The sequence below is a fragment of the Leuresthes tenuis genome, unplaced genomic scaffold (genome assembly GCF_036924035.1).
Source record: "Leuresthes tenuis unplaced genomic scaffold, fLeuTen1.0.hap1 SCAF_6, whole genome shotgun sequence".
NCBI lineage: Eukaryota > Metazoa > Chordata > Actinopteri > Atheriniformes > Atherinopsidae > Leuresthes > Leuresthes tenuis.
In genome coordinates, this window is record NW_027325360.1 from 6050698 (window position 1) to 6068359 (window position 17662).

The following is a 17662-nucleotide window of genomic DNA, read 5'->3' on the forward strand; positions in this document are numbered from 1 at the left end:
AACAGACAGATGGTGGTCTCTTTTCAGGTTTTAAAAGCCTTTCAGCTGGTATTTTCCAGGATGAAAAGCCAGCAGGAAAGGAGGAAACATCACCTGCTTCATCTGTGTTTGGCATGAAACTAACCTCAATGTTTGGCACATCTGACTCTCCCAAAACTGAATCCACCCCTCCTGTGGTCACATCCCCACCTCAGCCTGAAAGTCCAAAACGTATAGATGAATTTGATGAGCCAGAATCTGACAAACCTTCCCCAGGTTCTGGAGACACTGAAAGTGCAGATGCCAGTGATACAGAAGGACCAACAGAGACATCAAAAACAGGAAGCTGTGACACGTTAGCACAGACACCACAGTCAGACCTCCCTTCTTACTCAGGTTCACAAACAGAAAGTTTGGATAAACCTCAGTTAATGGTCACTCCATCTGAGTTAGATAAAAATGAAATGAACACTCTTGAACCTTTGCAAGCGGATTTGGGAACGGATCAGCCAAAGGATCTATTGACAAAAGAAACTGCTAAAAGGCTAGTATCTGTATGATAAATGGCGTTGTTAATTTATCATACTATTGTAGATAGATATCAAGTTTTTTTCCTCTTCCTTGTTTCCTCTTATTTCCCATTCTCTAGTTATTTGTTGGACCCTTTTGCCCCTTTCCCATCTTAGAAATTTAAACAATTTATTTAACTCAAATGAATTTCTGCTTTAGACAATGTGATACATCCACAGCCATGAATACAAACAGATTAATCTAAAATCTGCCTTTGTAAGTTTCATGATCATATCATAGGAAATTGTCAGAGGCTGTGCAGAGGTGTAAGTACACCGGAGCTATTTTACAACACCTCAGTAATACGTTACTTGACAGTGATGGAAGCACAGTGAATGAAGAAACCAATGGATTTATTTATTAGCTTTTCACTGGTAAGGCAGATATAGAGCCCCTCCTTCCTCTGTCCCCTGCTGTACCCTGAATTATTTCCAAGTCTCAGCCAATTTGTTTAAATGAATCTAACTCTGATAGATTTATGGCGGTGTTGCAGCGCACACCACGGAGGCAGGCTGTACTCAGGGATAAAACTGTGAGAAGTAATTTGGCTTACACCCAAGACAAAGTAAATCATTCCAGTTAAAGCATAGAACCACTTTCCTCGTTAACAGTCTCAATCATCCAGCAGTCACACATTTCTCTCCTTGTGAGTTAGTCACTGATGCTTTTTATTGTGTAGGGTGGCAGTGTGTCCACTTTAAGACAGTGTATAATCTTTTTGTTTAAAGACGTTAGAAGTTAAAGATATAACAAGAAATGCACATTTATTATCTTAAACACCTTCCAAATGTGCTATTGTTGGTAAATATAAAAGGTAAATATAAAAGGCATAAGCCTGATCTCAGAAATAAGCATGATTGGGTTGCTACATAATGTGTTCCAATTACGATATAATGATTTTAGCCAAAGGACTGGTTTGATGGAGGCTTCACTCTCTAGCCTTATATCTTGATGTATTATTACTTATGCTTATTACTTATGCTTCAGTCTGTTTGGTTTGGATTAGTAAAAAATCTAGCAAAGACACAAAAATTACTTGGTTAAGTTTTGGAAAACAGATGGTTTCGTAAGCCTAATATTTCCTGAAACAGAACTTGAATTAATAAACCCTTTTGACTGTCCATCCTTCCCTCTGTAAATGTAATATTTGGATTTATTTTTGTCCCATAGCTTCATATTCTCCTTGCAATATTTTAGTTTACTTGTCTTGAATTGAAATGTTTCATTCCAAAATTCCAGCTAACTCATTTCCAATTCAAAGAAGTGTTTTCTTTTTTTAACTGAATTTTGGAATAAAACCTTTCATTTTATACAACAAATCACCATAGTATTCTAAATAACAGTTTCACTCTCCTGCAGCCCACCAAACAGCAGTCACTTTGATTCATCTGGCAACCTCAGCCCCATCAGCTCCCAGCTCAGCTCTGAGCCTGAGGAGCGCCAGCTTCCAGAATCTTGCCTCCCCAGTGACCCTCGCCCCCCTCTCCGAAGCCAGTCCTCTAACTGGAATGAAGATGAGCTTGAAAAGGAGGTGCATGCGCCTCCAGAGCCTGGTTCCAACAAAGATTTGAAGGACTCTTCGGTCATTCTTCCCAAGCCAACCTTGGAAGGCTATGACAACAAGAATCAGATTGAATCCAGGTATGTAATCAATGTGGGTTTTTACATTTAAAGTCACATCAATTTTAAGAATTGAAATAATTATATTGACTTTATTCTTAAAGATATGATTGTAGAAAGCCAATAGGAGCTTATATGCTTGTTGCACTCATGGCTACCCTTGAAAAAAGAACACTGCTAACCAAATATAAAGACATGTGAAACGAAGACCGCCAGTGTGTTGCAGGAAACTGATTTAAAAAAAAAAAAAGTGAGTTGATCTTTACATGTTGTCATGACTACAAGATTCTTTCATTTTTGTGTTTAGTCATCTCTGTCCTCTTCGCTTGTTCTTTTGAATTGATTGATCTCTTCTTGATCTTCCCCAGTTTCTTCGAGGATGGCCCTCCTCTCTGCTCTCCGTCTAAAGTTCGCTGGTTAAAAGCATACAACAAAGTGAGAGTGAAGCTTATTGAGGTAGGAAGACTGGTTTTCTCTGCTCTCTGCTGCTGTCCTCCCTTTGCCTGTGTCTCTCTGTTGCACACTAATACACAGTTACACACATGCACACACACTCACACAATTACCTGGTATACGTTTTACTATAAATACTAGACATGTACATAAGTGTTACTGTATAATTCTATACATACGTGGACACAGGCAGGCACATTGACATTGCTGTTCTTTCCCCTGTGTCATGATCCTTTCTCTGTCTCTTCTTCCCTATGGGTTGGTTGAGTTTCCAGTCATGCCAAATTAATGTGCACCAATTTTGTGCCCCTCAAGGATTTCCTCTTTGATCTGGAAATCCACATTTTATCAGTAGCTGCTTCAGATCTGGCTGTCACTCTGCTGTTGCAGACGTCATGGTGCTGCAAGTTGAAATAGGTCCCAGATAATAGAAGCAGCCACACGGGGGTGATTTACTGTCGACAGGAGTCTTTCTAAGTACTGCAAATATTATACTTTTTGTGGCCTGTTTTTGATTCTTTTTCTTTTTTCTTTTTTAAAACTCATTGCGTGACTCATTGCAAACTTTACTTTTACTTTACTTAATTTACTTCTCTTTGGTGTGTGTGTGTGTGTTATCATGAAAAAATGTCAGCTACGTTCAACCAGCTTACTCTAAAGGCTTGAATGGTTGAATATACATTAAAAAAAGAAAAAATTCATGTAGGAAAATATCAGAACAACAAGCTAAACAATTTTGAAAAAGTTTTTGAATACACTAGATGTTGACTTAACGTCTGACAAAATGAAGGCTGAATGCTGTAAATATTGGCTCCTTGGGTGGAATCTGAGAAGGTGAGTGATGATGAGGAGTCTTGTTTTGTAGGCTAATGCTAATACAGTAAGTCAATTTTCAGTCCTTGCCCACCCACTAGTTTATCATATATTGAATGTATATAATCTAGTTTATTTATTTATGCAAATTTATTTGCAACTTTTGTTGCACAAATTGTAAAAATGTTGAACTGTAGTCTACATTCCAATCAGCCATTTAGTTATGATTTTAACTTTAACCCTACTACCGAGTCTCAATCTTTCACAAGGATTTGCATAATCTGTTGGTGAGGAACAAGACTGCTTTTAGACAGAAGCTTTCTCGACTCTGTTGTCAACCAGTCATGTTTCAGCAGGTTTTGGTTACATGCAGATGACCATTGTTCGAAGTGGTAGAAGACATTCGCTGAAATAGATCTTTAAAAAACATTTGCTTTCATCTATTCTAATCTGCTTTTTATTAGCTTTTTAAAATTGATCTGTCTAAGCTCACCACAATTACACAGACTTGCTCACATTCTCTTTGAACACCAATAGCAACCACCTTCCCATCCCATTGGCTCATATGATTAGTCCTACTTACATAATTATCTGTAAGCCTAGACCCATGTGTAATTTTTTTTGCCTGTGCTTCCTGACCACTTCCATGCTCTTGAAAATCAATGGAATCTCTCGTATCCATTTTGATTTTAAATTAGAATCTGCTGAGATGGGTTCTTAAACGTATTTGTTTCTTGAGTATAAGAGGCAAACAAATGAAACACTGAGAGGAATTTAATCTCAACAGGGCCTTGCATTATTGAGATTGCTCATCTGGAAGCATGGACTCACCAGCAGGTACAAGTAACCGAGTCCTTAAGCATGGCACAGAGTCTCTGGTGTGTTGCAGCTGACCCCGTATGCCAACCTGCATGTGGCTGAATGGAACTACAGGATTCCTACAGGGACCAATAAAGTGTTGAATTATTTATCACTTATCTCCCAAGCATGCCTTTTTTCTGACGGTGATGGGGTGTCAGTTATTAATCAGAATACTCTTTTGAGAAATAGGTCAACTTCATGCACCCTGACACAAGCTGGTTCTCTGTTAAGAGAACATCAGATGCTCAGATGGAATTAATGCTTCTACAGAGGTATAGTTAAATCTATAGGCACTAAGAATCTCTATCATGGAGCCTTCCTGCATGATTTTTCATATCTTCTTTTTTCTCTTCTTTCCATGCCATTTAACATAATTGTGGAAAACAAGCAGTGGGGAGATAGAAAATATTGGCAAAAGGGAAGAGAAAGTAACGATTCTAAATGATGGTAATCAAATCAGGGCCTCACTGGTTTATGGGATTTGCTCCCATGCTGCATTTGCCTGAACCAGTGGGCTTTTATATTGCCTCATTTGTACTTTTTTGGCCCAAAAACAGTTTTATTCAATAAGATAGAAAAAAATTGATTATTGGGTAAAAGTTATTTTCTTATCATTTCATCTCTTGAACCACTTCGAAAGCAAGCTGCACTTTTTTGTTTTGTTCTATACATATAATATCCAACTTTTTGTTTAATTAAGTCTAATTTGGCATCAGGACATTCCAGCTATTCCAAAATGCTTATTGAAGATTAGATTTACTGTATGTGAAATACAGCACCTAACGTGTTTGCAAAGTAAAGATATTGCAGTGTGATATTTTTCTTATCTCTGGGCACATTCAGTGTCTGGTGAAAATTGAGTTTGTCTGGTCTGCGCTGCATCACATGCTTGTTAATGCATATAAGTCCCAGCCGGGCACTACAGAGAATGTGAACTGCCAGACTTGCTTATAGATTTTTCCCCCAAAAAAGACTTGTACAAGTCAGTTTTCATGTTTGGTTTTATCTGTTTTGTCTGCTGCCATAGTGGGACACCCAGTAGTTTTCAGAGGTTGTACAATTGATCTTTAAATCTTTAAGGTTTTGTCCACTCAAAACTTTGTTTTTCTCTCGTTTTTATCCCCTAAAATGTGAGTCCTTGTCAACATTTCATTTTTGTGAGATGTTTTTACTATGTTCATTTACTCAGCTCTGCTATCAGAAAAGAAACCTTAAACCTCCACTACAGATGGACTATAAATTGAAAATCAAATTTCTGAATACAAACCACCAGAGCTCTGTCAGCTACTGCTAGTAAGAAGCTAACAAGAAATTACCAACAGCATATATGCTGTTGTATTTTGGTATGATATGTATTTTGGTGCTTAACCGACTATAAGGCTGAATCTCGGCAATATTTCCTCTGAAGCAGAATTCAGTTTCTGCTGACAGGTGTGTTAAACAAGGAAGGGGGGGGGGGGGGGGGTTCTGACATGCCTTACTGTTTAGCCAGTCAAACCACTGGTGGTGGAAGATTAGATGTTCTTCCAGCTGCTTTTCCTGTTTTTTTTCTTCTATATTTATTTTCACATAGGAATACTATTTTAAAAAGTACAGTATTTGTAATAGCAGAGTATTTTCTGCTATTACAATATAATATAGTTGCAATATAGTGGCTGTAGCTCGGGAGAGAGGGTGATCGTCTCTCAATCAGAAGATTCAGTTCATTCCCCAACTTTCCCATTTACATGTCGAGGTGTCTTTGAGCAAGTTTGTCACTTGTAAGTCCCTTTAGATAAAACTGTCTGCTACATGCATGTAATGCAACTATAAGTTTCAGTATCAAATTAAGAACAATGGGTATGTACATCCCACTGCTTTCCCTGTGTTGCACTTTTTTAATAATTCTCAGTCATACTAATAGACTCAAGCCTCAGATTATACTACTCATGTGACACTATGTTTGTGTCTCTGTATGGTACAAAAACTAGAACTAGAACTATCTAGTTGATCTTTGTTTTTGAGGAGTTGTCTGTCATTTGTGTTATTTCTTCCTGGCTGAACTGATCTGTACAAACAGAATAAAGAGACATGAAATAAGTTTGCCACCTCCATGCAGGTGATGAGTCCTGCCCAGCACCTGCTGAAGACCACTTCAATGCAGATCTGACAGAATAATTAGTTCTTGCCATCTCAAGCAGCTTCTCAATGAGAGATCATTTCTTTTTGTCACCTTTGATCTTTTGCAACTCAGAGAGGAAGACATACAGATACCTCCCCTTTCATAAACAATTAAACAAGTATTTTTGTTATATCTATATGTTCAGTTTAGTTTGGGGGTTTTGTTCAGTATGTTTTGGGATTTAATGCAGCTTTAAAAAATGGGATTTTTGGTTCTGAGTCTTTGAAGACCAGCGTGTCTTCAAATCAACAAACCAGTGTTTACTAAACCTTCTTTATCGAAGAGAGTTTTTTCTGCGTCTTTGTTCAACAGTCATATAAATGACAGACAACCGCCAACCTCCACATTCAATTGATGTTTATAAGTTTTCTAATATGCAACAAAAATTTAATCTCTAATTTGTTGGTTTGTTCAAAACTTTATTGAACAAATACAGATATAAAGAAATGATCTTCAGCATCATCAATGACCAAGTCTGTTGTATTTTGAAAATATAAACCAGACCAACTATATAAACTAAATTCAGAATTTGACCAGAAACACTCAAAATAAGTTGAGGCAGAAAGGTTTCTAGAAAATAATCAGCATTCTAGAAAATTTTACAAAAAAAGACCAATTGGTGTCAGGTGAGGGTGTCAGGATTGGTTATAAAAGGAGCATCCAGATGGGTCATGTCTCACCACTATGTGCCAAACTCTGTCAGAGAATCAGAGTCAGAGAATGTTTATCCCAAGGTCCCAAGACTGTAAAGAACTGTGGTCTTTCAATATCTACAGAGCATAATAAGATTCAGGAGTCTGGGGGAATTCTCAGTAAGTTAAAACCAAAGATGGAAACAGCTGTTGAATATGCTTAACCTTTGACCCCTCAGGCCGCACTTAAAAACCATTATGGCATCATAATAATTAAAACGAAATGGGCTCAGGAGGACTTTGGAAACATTTTCTCTCAACATAGTCCACCTTGGCATTCAGAAATGAAACCTAAAAACTGTAACACAAGGAGCCATAAAAAAGCCATAAATCAACTCTGTGCAGAAACACCGCCAAGTTCTCTGGTCACAAGCTAATCTCAGATGGACAGAAAGGCAGCGCACATGTGTTCTGTGGTCAGGTGAGCCCATGTGTCAGCTGATTTTGGGAAAACTGTCTTCTACGTGTATAAATACACACAAAAAAAACTATCCAGGCTGTTATGAGTGAGCAGTGAAAAAGCCAGGTTTATGATAGAGCCCATGGCATATACTACTTGAATATGTGTGACGGTACAACTGATGCAGAGGTGTATATTGGAATTTTTGAGACACATTGCTACCATCAAGGTGAGGCCTTCTCCTCGGAGGTCAGTGGTTATTTCAGCAGAACAATATCAGACCTCATTCGACACAACCTCTAACAGTACGGCTTCCTTGACACAGATTGTGTGTGCTTGACTGGCCTACCTGCAGTTCAGATCTGTCTCCTTTTGAAAATGCATGGAGCATCATGAGGAGGAGAATCAGACAACAACCATGGACTGTTGAGCAGCTGAGATTGCATAGTCAGCAAGAATGGCCACAGTTTCCTCTGAAAAACTATAATTAATAAATCCTCAGTTCCCAAATAATTTACAAGTGTCATTTAAATAAAACTGATGGAACACACTGGTAAACAAGACTATTCAAACTTTGTTTTACTGGCATCAAATTCTGAATTAGTATATCAGATTTTTTTTTAATTGATTAAATTGAAATTTGGGTAGTGAAGACAGAAAATAATTTCTTTAGACATTGCTGTGTAAAAAAAGGTTTAAACTAATCAACTTGTTTAGGATTTTTTTATTGATTTATTGATTTATTTTAGAAAACTACCCACCTTTTCTGTAAATGTGGTTGGTACATTTAGTTTTAAAAGCCTAAAAGAGGATTAGTCATATTTCAGTCTTATACAACAAATCAGTAGACTGTAGACCAGTGAAAAAAGAGAATCCTCATCCTATTAATGTATTCAATTGTATTTTTCTCTCTCACTTCTCGTTTTTCTCTACAATATAGTCATACGAAAAACGTCGGCCTGATACGGCTGGAGTGATTGTTCTCCTTGAAATTGAGGTTAAAATTGTAATTGTTGCTCATGATTATTAAGAGTCACTTTATGTTTCTGATCATATGCTCAGAATCCCTTATCACCTCATGTTTCTCTACATTTGCATCTGGTCATGGAGCAGATTATTTAATGTAAAGTGATTCTCATTTGTTCAGCAACATTCAAGCTTCAGTACAGTAACTGAAGTGAACTGAATCAGCTTTATTGGCAAAGTATGTGAACACACAATTTTCTTTCTTAGCTCACGATGTACATAAACATAACATAACAAACATTCAACTAGAAAGAACAAGGACAACAAAAAACAATAAGTTATAGAAAGGTATAAAAATAAATGAGTGAAGTGTTCAGAGGTCTGGCCTATATATTCCAGTATATACATGTTATATTATTTACAGTGAGGATTATGCTGTTCATTTATGTACAGGCAGTATATTGAGCATACTGAGCATGATATGACATTATGAGACACATAAAGTGCAAGGTGAATGATTGATTTTGGAGTCAGGGGGTTACTGACACTGGGTGACTGATCAAGTGTTCATTAGTGTGATGGCCTGGAGAAGAAACTGTTTTTGTAAGTTCGGAATCTTTTTACAGTATGGACTACTTATAGAACAGTAAACAACGAATAAAGTATGTGGGAGTTAGGTGTGTTAGAGGTCTTTGGAGAGGAGGTTTTATGCTAAGGAGATAAGCTTCCATAGTGCTCTTGAAGGCAAAGAGGTACACTACTGCTCTAATAACATTTGGTAGCTTGTTCCGCCATCGTGAAATGACAATGGCAATGATTAGCCGGGATGATTGAGTATAGAAAGCTGAGTGCAGAAATAGTGTTGGCTGAGTGTTGGCAAAAATATTGACTTGAATTTGATTCAGAGCAGTGCACCCAGTTCAAGTTTAATAAGTAATGAAGAGAAATTTCCTTTCTAAATTGATCCAACACCAGACACAATCTAGATCGCCTGTAGGAGTTTCACTGTGCATGCTGCGAGAGGAGCATGGAGTGGTCAAGGTGAAAGATAATCATTGTCTGAGTTGGTAGCATACTGAGTCAGACAATGACAATGGCAGCCTGTTTTTTGTTATATTGTAATATCCAAGCCAGCATGACTGAGAGATGTTTGGAGTCACTTTTACTGTTTAGTCTAATATTCACTAATGGGCACTTTGAATTTACTGTCTTGATGGGTAGAAAGCCTATTAGGAACTTCTTCACACACAAACTTATGGTCCCTCTTCATGGGTGTAGTTTTTTTTTTTTTCATTTCAGAAATCACTTTCTGTAGTGGGACCTTACTTCAGCATAATCAATCATTTGTGTGCTTTTCCTCCATGTTCAGATATAAGTTTTTACAAGACTATTCAATGCTACCAGTACAATTTTTAAATATCTCATGCAAGTATAAACATTCCTGTCTTTGTTGTTCATGCTTGGAAGGAGGGTATTGCTCCAGGTTTGCCATTGGCCAGCAGTCATTAAAATAAAAATAGTACCTTTGTTTCTGTAGCAAGCTTTGTATCATGGCAACAATATCACATTTCTATGGAAACACAACCTTACATTTGTATATGATTAAACTGCCATTTCTGCACATGGTGGTGTGTATTTGGAGATAAATTGTAGATACTGTAGTCTCTATCAATCATCATCAGCATTGAGTTTTTGATTTTCAGCCTTCAATATGAGCTGATATGTAAATTGGTGTCTTTCACTAGTTCTTCTGCAGCTTTTTTGATATCATAAGCTGTTTTTTTCATAAGAAACAAGACATGTTATCATTATCCCTGAACAACAGTAGTGCATAGGATTGAAGTTACTCTTTATGACTTACGTTCTTAAGGTTTTCCAGACTTATATGTTAAAAATGTTTGTTTTTTCCTCCTCAAAACATCAGATATCTAATTTTGTAAGTTTCCTTAAAACTTTTTTTGGTAATGTGTAACTGGCCCTTTAAATTAATGAATGAAAATACCATTAATTATACTGTTTATCTAGATTTTAAATGCCATAAAAATTGTTTGATTTGAGCCAGTGCTTTTCTTGTGTTGGAAAATTACATGATCTGTAGAAAAACTTGGTTTTAATCTATTTATTATTCAGGGTTTGTTTCTGTGCCATGAAAAGACACTTAATTTCACCCTAACCCTTTAAAAGGAACAAAAATTGACAAAATCAGGGCAGGTATTAAAGACAACAATATAAATGACACACAATACTGCACATGACCTAAAGATGAAAGCATTAACATGAACATGGTCCACTGTGTGAGCAAAGAAAAAAAAATTAACAGGAGATTTAGAAGTTGCTGCCATCAACATTGTCTTTATGTGCGAGTTCTGATACAGATATAAAATATTAATACTATACACTGTTGTGCTTTTTAGAATAAATATAGTGTGACTGAATAGGGATAAAGAAAAAAAAGACCTCTAAGTAATTCTGCAGCAGCAGTCAAATATTTTGTTATTCTCCAATCTTTTAATTCTTTTAAAAGCTCAGCTCAGTCTGTTGAAATCTTGTCATTTGTGCTTTGATATCTGAACCAGTGGCTCGACTTCTTGTAATTTATGGTGGACTATAACTGTGATGAGATAAGAGATATAATAAATCCTCTGTTGTGTATGCTCAGTATGTTTCAAACGCTGAATATATGTCTGAATACCCAGTTTCTGAGGGAGCTTTAATGAGGACTATAATGTACTGTTTTTGTACCAGTTGAGGATGAGGAAACTGTGACTACAGCAAAATTAGCACAAAGATGTGCAGAAGTAGATTATGCAAGTTGAGTTTTTTCTGTGTTTCTGCTGTTAAATCACTTCATTTCAGTACCTAAAAATCACAGAAACTGGATGATTTATCACCATAAACATTTGCAAATGCAATGCATTTATTTAATGATTTTCTTATTTGAATTCACATTATTATGTGGTTAGTTAAAAGGAATCTCCTGCGCAGTCATTACAACCAATGAAACATTGAAGCCATTACTAGTTGATTTTCTTATGAAATAAACCACAAAATGTTGTGAAAGTTTACAAGAAATGGTTTTAAGTTCAGTCCATAGAGATTCAAACTGAACTAGTTCGTGTTTATAGTCCACAACTAGAAATACTGTTCGGAGTCCCACAATGAACAAACACCTATTCATTCCTTAGTATTTCATGACATCTTAATTCTCTTTCTTGTATGGAACATAGTGTTATGGGGTGTTATGAAGCACCAGAACTTGGGCCCCAGGCAGTCTTAGCAGGAACAAGCACATATCCCAATTTATCTCTTTTTATTGATCTATTTCTGCACAGCAGTGAAAGCATTTTAGCCAGCAGAGGCACAGTGACAAACACATCAGTCCCACGATTAATGTCAAACTAACATTAGCTCACTGCAACTTTAAAACATCCAGATGCAACTTGTCATATGCCTAACAGAAACTAAGTAAACAGACCAGCAGCTGTGTGAAAAAAATCTGTTGTGGGGTCAACACCTCAGATCAAATCACAGATGCAGCTGCCTAAAGAAGAAACACTGTGTGCAGCATAGAATGCAATAACCTGTTAATCTGTTCAAGTTCCAGTGTGCAACATTTAGGGCGATGTCTTGGCAGAAACGGAAGTACTGAGTTGAATCAGTTTTTTATTAAAACATGGTTATTTCTTTTTAATTCAGTAGCAGTAATATGTTAAAATAAGTAGCAAATGTTACTGTACATATGACCAATTTATCAGTTAACACTTGAGTAAAGTTTTCATATGCGGTGAACTGAAAACATTAAGTCTGCACACAATGTACACTATGACACTATCACTTTTTTTTTTGCTTGGCACGTAGAACTTATCTTACATCTTATATGTGAATTCTCTTTTAATACTTATGCCATGATATTTACAATAAAGTCATCAAGGTGACTGCACCGTGACAGTTGGCCACATGGTAAATTGTCTGCCTGCATAATTTTTCACCCCATGTGTCTCTGTCGTCCTCCACTAAAACTTCAGATCACAGGTTATATGGTAGAAACAGCAGAAGGCCACTCTATTCCTTCTCATGTACAGAGTAGATGAATGTTTTATGAATGATAAATGATTTGTGTAAGTTTTAGAGGTGTGTGTGTAGCAGCCAGATTTTTAAAAAATCAAACTAGCAACGTTTACAAAATCCATCCATCCATCCATCCATCCATCCATCCATCCATCCATCCATCCATCCATCCATCCATCCATCCATCCATCCATCCATCCATCCATCCATCCATCCATCCATCCATCATCTACCGTTTCTCCTGTATAAATGTCAAAACTATTTCTTAAAAGCAAAGGGGATTGGTGGGAAGGGGGTGAAAATATTGCAACTGCTTTACTAGTGAATACAGAAAGCAATCTGACAAAACGGCTATATCCCTTATTGCAGTGTCAGACAAAATGGGCAGTCTGAGCCTGAAGAAGATTCATCACCCTATTTGTTGAATCCTTCTTCCGATTGCGATGTTGCCTTTAAATTTCTCTGAGAGCACTTCTAAGTATTTATCCGTCCATTAGGTCCTCATGGTAAAAGCCTCAGTTATGTGAATGTGTTTGTGCGTCCACATGCAACCAAAGATAAGAGTTTTATTTCCATCTTGTGAAATGAATTTGGATTGCTAGGGTGAAGAGAAATTTCAAATTGCTTTGTTCACTCACTGACAAACAGCATCTTAAAAGGCTGCTTGTATAGGTTTCAGGGCAAAACAGTTTTGTTTTTTGAAATCGCTGTCATGATCTCTGAACAGAGGACTTCTGAAAGAGGCTGAAATATTCTACATTCTTTTGTTTTTTCGGGCCAGTTACAAATAAACCCAGTTTAGGTCTTAACATCTGACACATGTGGATGGTTTTAACATAAGTTAATGATGTAATGTACCTTAAAAGGTATATTGAAGGTATAAAGATATTTCACTATTTTAATTTAAAATGGTAGAAGACAAGTTAATCACATGTAATGTGTAATCATGACTTTCCTTTTACTCTATTTAAAGATAAACTCTACCAGTTTATTTCAGCTTCAGCTTTACTGACCAGACAACCCAGTCTTACGGCAAAACATGAAATAAGTTTTGTACTCGTCATCCTTTGATCTTTATCACAATTTTTTATGGTTTTCATGCTTCTTGTTGTGTCACAGCGTTTATTCAGATATTCACATATTGACTCATGTTTTACATTTAGTGATTAATGATTAGCATTCATCCACAGCAATGTGAAGTCATGTCTTAGAATACCTTTTAAAAAAAAAAAAAAAAGCCCCAAAGGATAAGGATGTTACTTTCCTTCCTCATCCTGTCTCCAGATGTATAAAACTACCTTTAACGATTGTTCCCATTGATGCCAAACTTAGCTGGAGCTAATTAAAACTTGTGTCAGCTGCAGACAGGATGTTGATCAAAAGTGTTTATATTGCACTCAACAGCCAGATGTCAGCCGGAATCACATACTCTGCTTTTACAGGGCACTAATATATAAGGCTATGCTGCTAAAAGGGGGCTCAAAACAGGATTTATTCAATTCAAAAGCAATAGCAATAGCAAACATCATACTACATTTTTTTGGAATGGATCTTTTCCTTTGTACTTTGAAATACTACAACAATTGCTGACTCACACATGCACACAGAGATATTCACTTATGCAACCAGAGATGAAATTTCTCTCTCAAACTGGCAGAAATCAAAACCAACAGTCGAGGGCTGGGGGGAAAGCCAAAGAGGATTGTGGGAAGGGAGATGAGAAGATGAAGAGTACGAGGAGAGTTGAGGGAGAAAGCACGAATAGCAGGAAGAGAAACAGAGGACGTTGTTAACGGTACGGTTGTTGTTTCAACTATTGAGCTGAAGTCTCATGATGCAAACAGAGCGACTAACACCTTTTTAGTATAATCTGCCACTGGAGCCAGAGCACCTGTCCATGGACAGATTACTGAGTGGAAGACCCAAAGGCCAAAAAGAGTGGTCTTTGGTGGTCTTATCCCAAAACTATATATCCCAGAATGATACGCAAAATTGTATTTTGTACAAGAAAGAAAAAATGAAAAGCCAAGCAAAATTAGACTTTATCTGACCAGAATTAAACCTGCAGCCTTAAAAAATTAATTATCATCACACAAAATTATGGGCATGAAAACTTAAGTGTGCTTTGGAGTGTTCAGTAATTATAGTTGATTAATTATAGAAAAATCGATTTATTATTTGAACTTAGGTCTTGATTAAAGAGAGAGCAAACAAAGTAAATGAAAAGTAAAAACCTTTTACTCTCTCCTCTGGGAAATGTTTGGACATATTACCTTTGCTTTAGTAGAAGCACAAAACTTCACATCAGACCTTGATTGGTGAGAATGTTATAGGCTCAGAAAAGCAAGCCTCCTTTTAGATAGATGAAGAGCAAAGTGATGTGAAACGAAGCTCAAGATCAAGACAAACACAGAAGACGGCACGAATGAAAATTACAATTGCAGTTTTGACAGAGTGGGATGGAGAGAGTGATAATTATTGAAAAAGAGGGCATGCAGAGATAATTGGATACGTGGATATGGAGGGAGTACATCCACCAATCCCCCCCCCCCCCCCCCCACACACACACACACACACACACACACACACACAGTACAAGTCTTGCAACCAATCAACCAATATTTCATGCTCACAATTGAAAAAAGAATTCTTCCCATATTATACAGATGTTTTAATAAACAGTTCATGAATATTCAGTAAGTCAAAAACAAAAACCACTCTTGCTGCTTCATTGCATTACTGGTGCTACTGTGGAGAAATTATCTCAGTAGCTCAGATGTGAACTGACTTTGGATGGGTGGGAGTTATTTCTCTCTTTTATAAACAAATAAGTCAGTGAACTGTGTACAACCGGATAGAACCAGGCTGCTCCATTTAGAAATCCTCCATACAGTCATCACTTACTTAGCAGCTACCTGATTTTCTCAAAAATCTACTGCAGTATTGCTAGTCAAGCAAGTGAACATTCTGTATTTGAAGTTGACAAAAGGGCCAAGTGCAAGGATTTGAGTGGCTTTGACAAGGGCATAATTGTGATGTCTAGACAGCTGAGTCATACCATCTCCACAACTGCAGCTCTTCTGGGATATCCTGGTCTGCAGTAGGCATGACCCAGCAAAAATGGTCCAAGGAAGGTAAACAAATCGTCCACAGGCTCCTGGATTGCCAAGTTCTAGGTGTGTGTGTGTGGGGAGTGAAGGCTGGTTTGTTATGTTCGACCCAACAGAAGTGTTACTTGTCGCCCAAGTTGAGGAAAAAATAGTAATCGTTTTTATAGAAAGGTGTCACAACACACAGTGCATTGCAGTATGTTATGTAGGTGGCTGCATTGCTGTAGACTAATCAAGATGCTCGTGTTGATTTGTCCACATGGCCAACAGTGCCTAAAATGGACACATGAACATTTGAACTGGACCATGAAGCATTGGAAGAGGGTGACCTTCTCTAGTGAATTTAGGCATTTCCGCCAACCCCACCCTCCCCCTTCCTTTCTTGACAAATAGTTTGAGGTGTTGATTTGGCCTCCAAATTCACCAGAAGCCAAACCAATCAAGTCTCTGTGTGATAAGCTGTACAAGTTAGCCATCAAAGCTATGTATCCTAGAAATTTAAAAAATCTGAAATTGACAGCTCGGTGTCAATACCACAGCATACAGTGGGTCAGAGTATTTTAGCTGTTTCGAGTGTTTGGATGAGTGAGTAGAAAATTCATACTCCCTTGTTTTGTACAATAGACTAACAAGACTTTAGTCCATCAGCTTTTAGGAGGGTAAGCATATAAATCATTCATAAATAAGACAGTAAATGTACTAATTAATGCTTTAATTCCTGTTTCACATAATGAACACATTTTTAAAAATAATTTTTTATAAGTAATTTTATTTTCAGTTTTATTTACAGTTATCACTAAATTGCTTTTATATAAAACTACCAATCCACGATCGAAAAGATGACAGGGGGTCAGTTAGCTCAAAATAAATTCATTTTAAATCATACTTCATCTTATTCAGCGCTTTGACTTGTTCATCCACTGTTAGTACTGCAGTGAAGGGATGCGGGTTGAAAGTGAAGGAGACATCAGAGAAAAGAGAAACATAAATGAGATTAAGTGAAGCAGGATTGAATAGAAAGAATCGTATTTTTGGTGTTGACGATTTTGCTCGGCATGCGAACAACAGAGCTCCTCTTTTGGACCCAAGTCTCGTTGCTACATGACATTGGCTGAAAGTCACCATGGAAATCCGGCCTGTGAGCAGCTTGTGTGTAAGTGTGTGTGTATGTCTTACAGGAATTGCAGGGGTCCTCATTTATGCCCTCTTGGATGCCGGTATTAAATTAGATGCTTGCCTGCCTTCTCTCCCTGAGCTGAATTGTAGCTCTGTGTTAACCACAACAAGATTACTCTGAGTTGAATACACGTTGTGTAGGGCCCTGTATTTTATGCGAATCTTTTCATTAAATCCATCCAATTTTATTTAAAACCTTGTTCATTACAAAATCACTGGATGCAACAAGCAGAGGAGGACGAATAACAACACTGAGAAGTAAAAACTTCACCTTTTAAAAGCACACGTTCCAGTGTGAACCAAAAATAGGAAGAACTAATCTCTGTCAGTGATTTAATCACTTATATCACATCTTAAGTGCTCCAGGGATTAAAGCTAATTGCAGTCAATAGTGGATGTTGTTTTTTTTCTGCTCTGCCAGCTGCTGTATCCGATAACTATCAGTTTCTTTTCTATTTCCTAATGCTGTTTGTCTATTCATTAAAGGAGGATGTTAAATTTGGCTGCTAATGGATGAAAGGATTCCTCTGCTAATTGGCAGTTTTGTGGTAGAAATGGCTGCACGCTGAGGGAACTTTTTTGTTTTTTAAGATTACTGCTCATGATAACTATCTCTTTGCAAGATGAATAAATGGATTCAATTTGAATATTTATTTATTTTAAGTTCTTGTGTTAAGGCTTGAATATTTATTAAACAACTGGTTAAACTAACTATTCAGATTTTTCTATCTATTCCCTGTTGATAGAACAGCCCTGTATGTGCATTTGTTGTCTCACTTGTTGAGTGCTGCAG

At 37.1% G+C, this 17662-nt stretch overlaps 2 protein-coding genes across 2 annotated transcripts in view; both read left to right on the plus strand.

Annotated features, from left to right (window-relative positions):
* The window catches only part of bmp3 (bone morphogenetic protein 3), a 458962-nt gene that overhangs the window by 437586 nt on the left and 3714 nt on the right, over window positions 1–17662 (plus strand). The gene's annotated exons all lie outside the window — the stretch shown is intronic.
* LOC140309463 (protein unc-13 homolog B-like) overlaps window positions 1–17662 on the plus strand; it is a 135198-nt gene that overhangs the window by 33214 nt on the left and 84322 nt on the right. The window contains exons 7-8 of the mRNA XM_072387322.1: window positions 1909–2190; window positions 2538–2625. Coding sequence (XP_072243423.1) covers window positions 1909–2190; window positions 2538–2625 — 370 coding nt within the window. The remainder of the gene's footprint in view (window positions 1–1908; window positions 2191–2537; window positions 2626–17662) is intronic.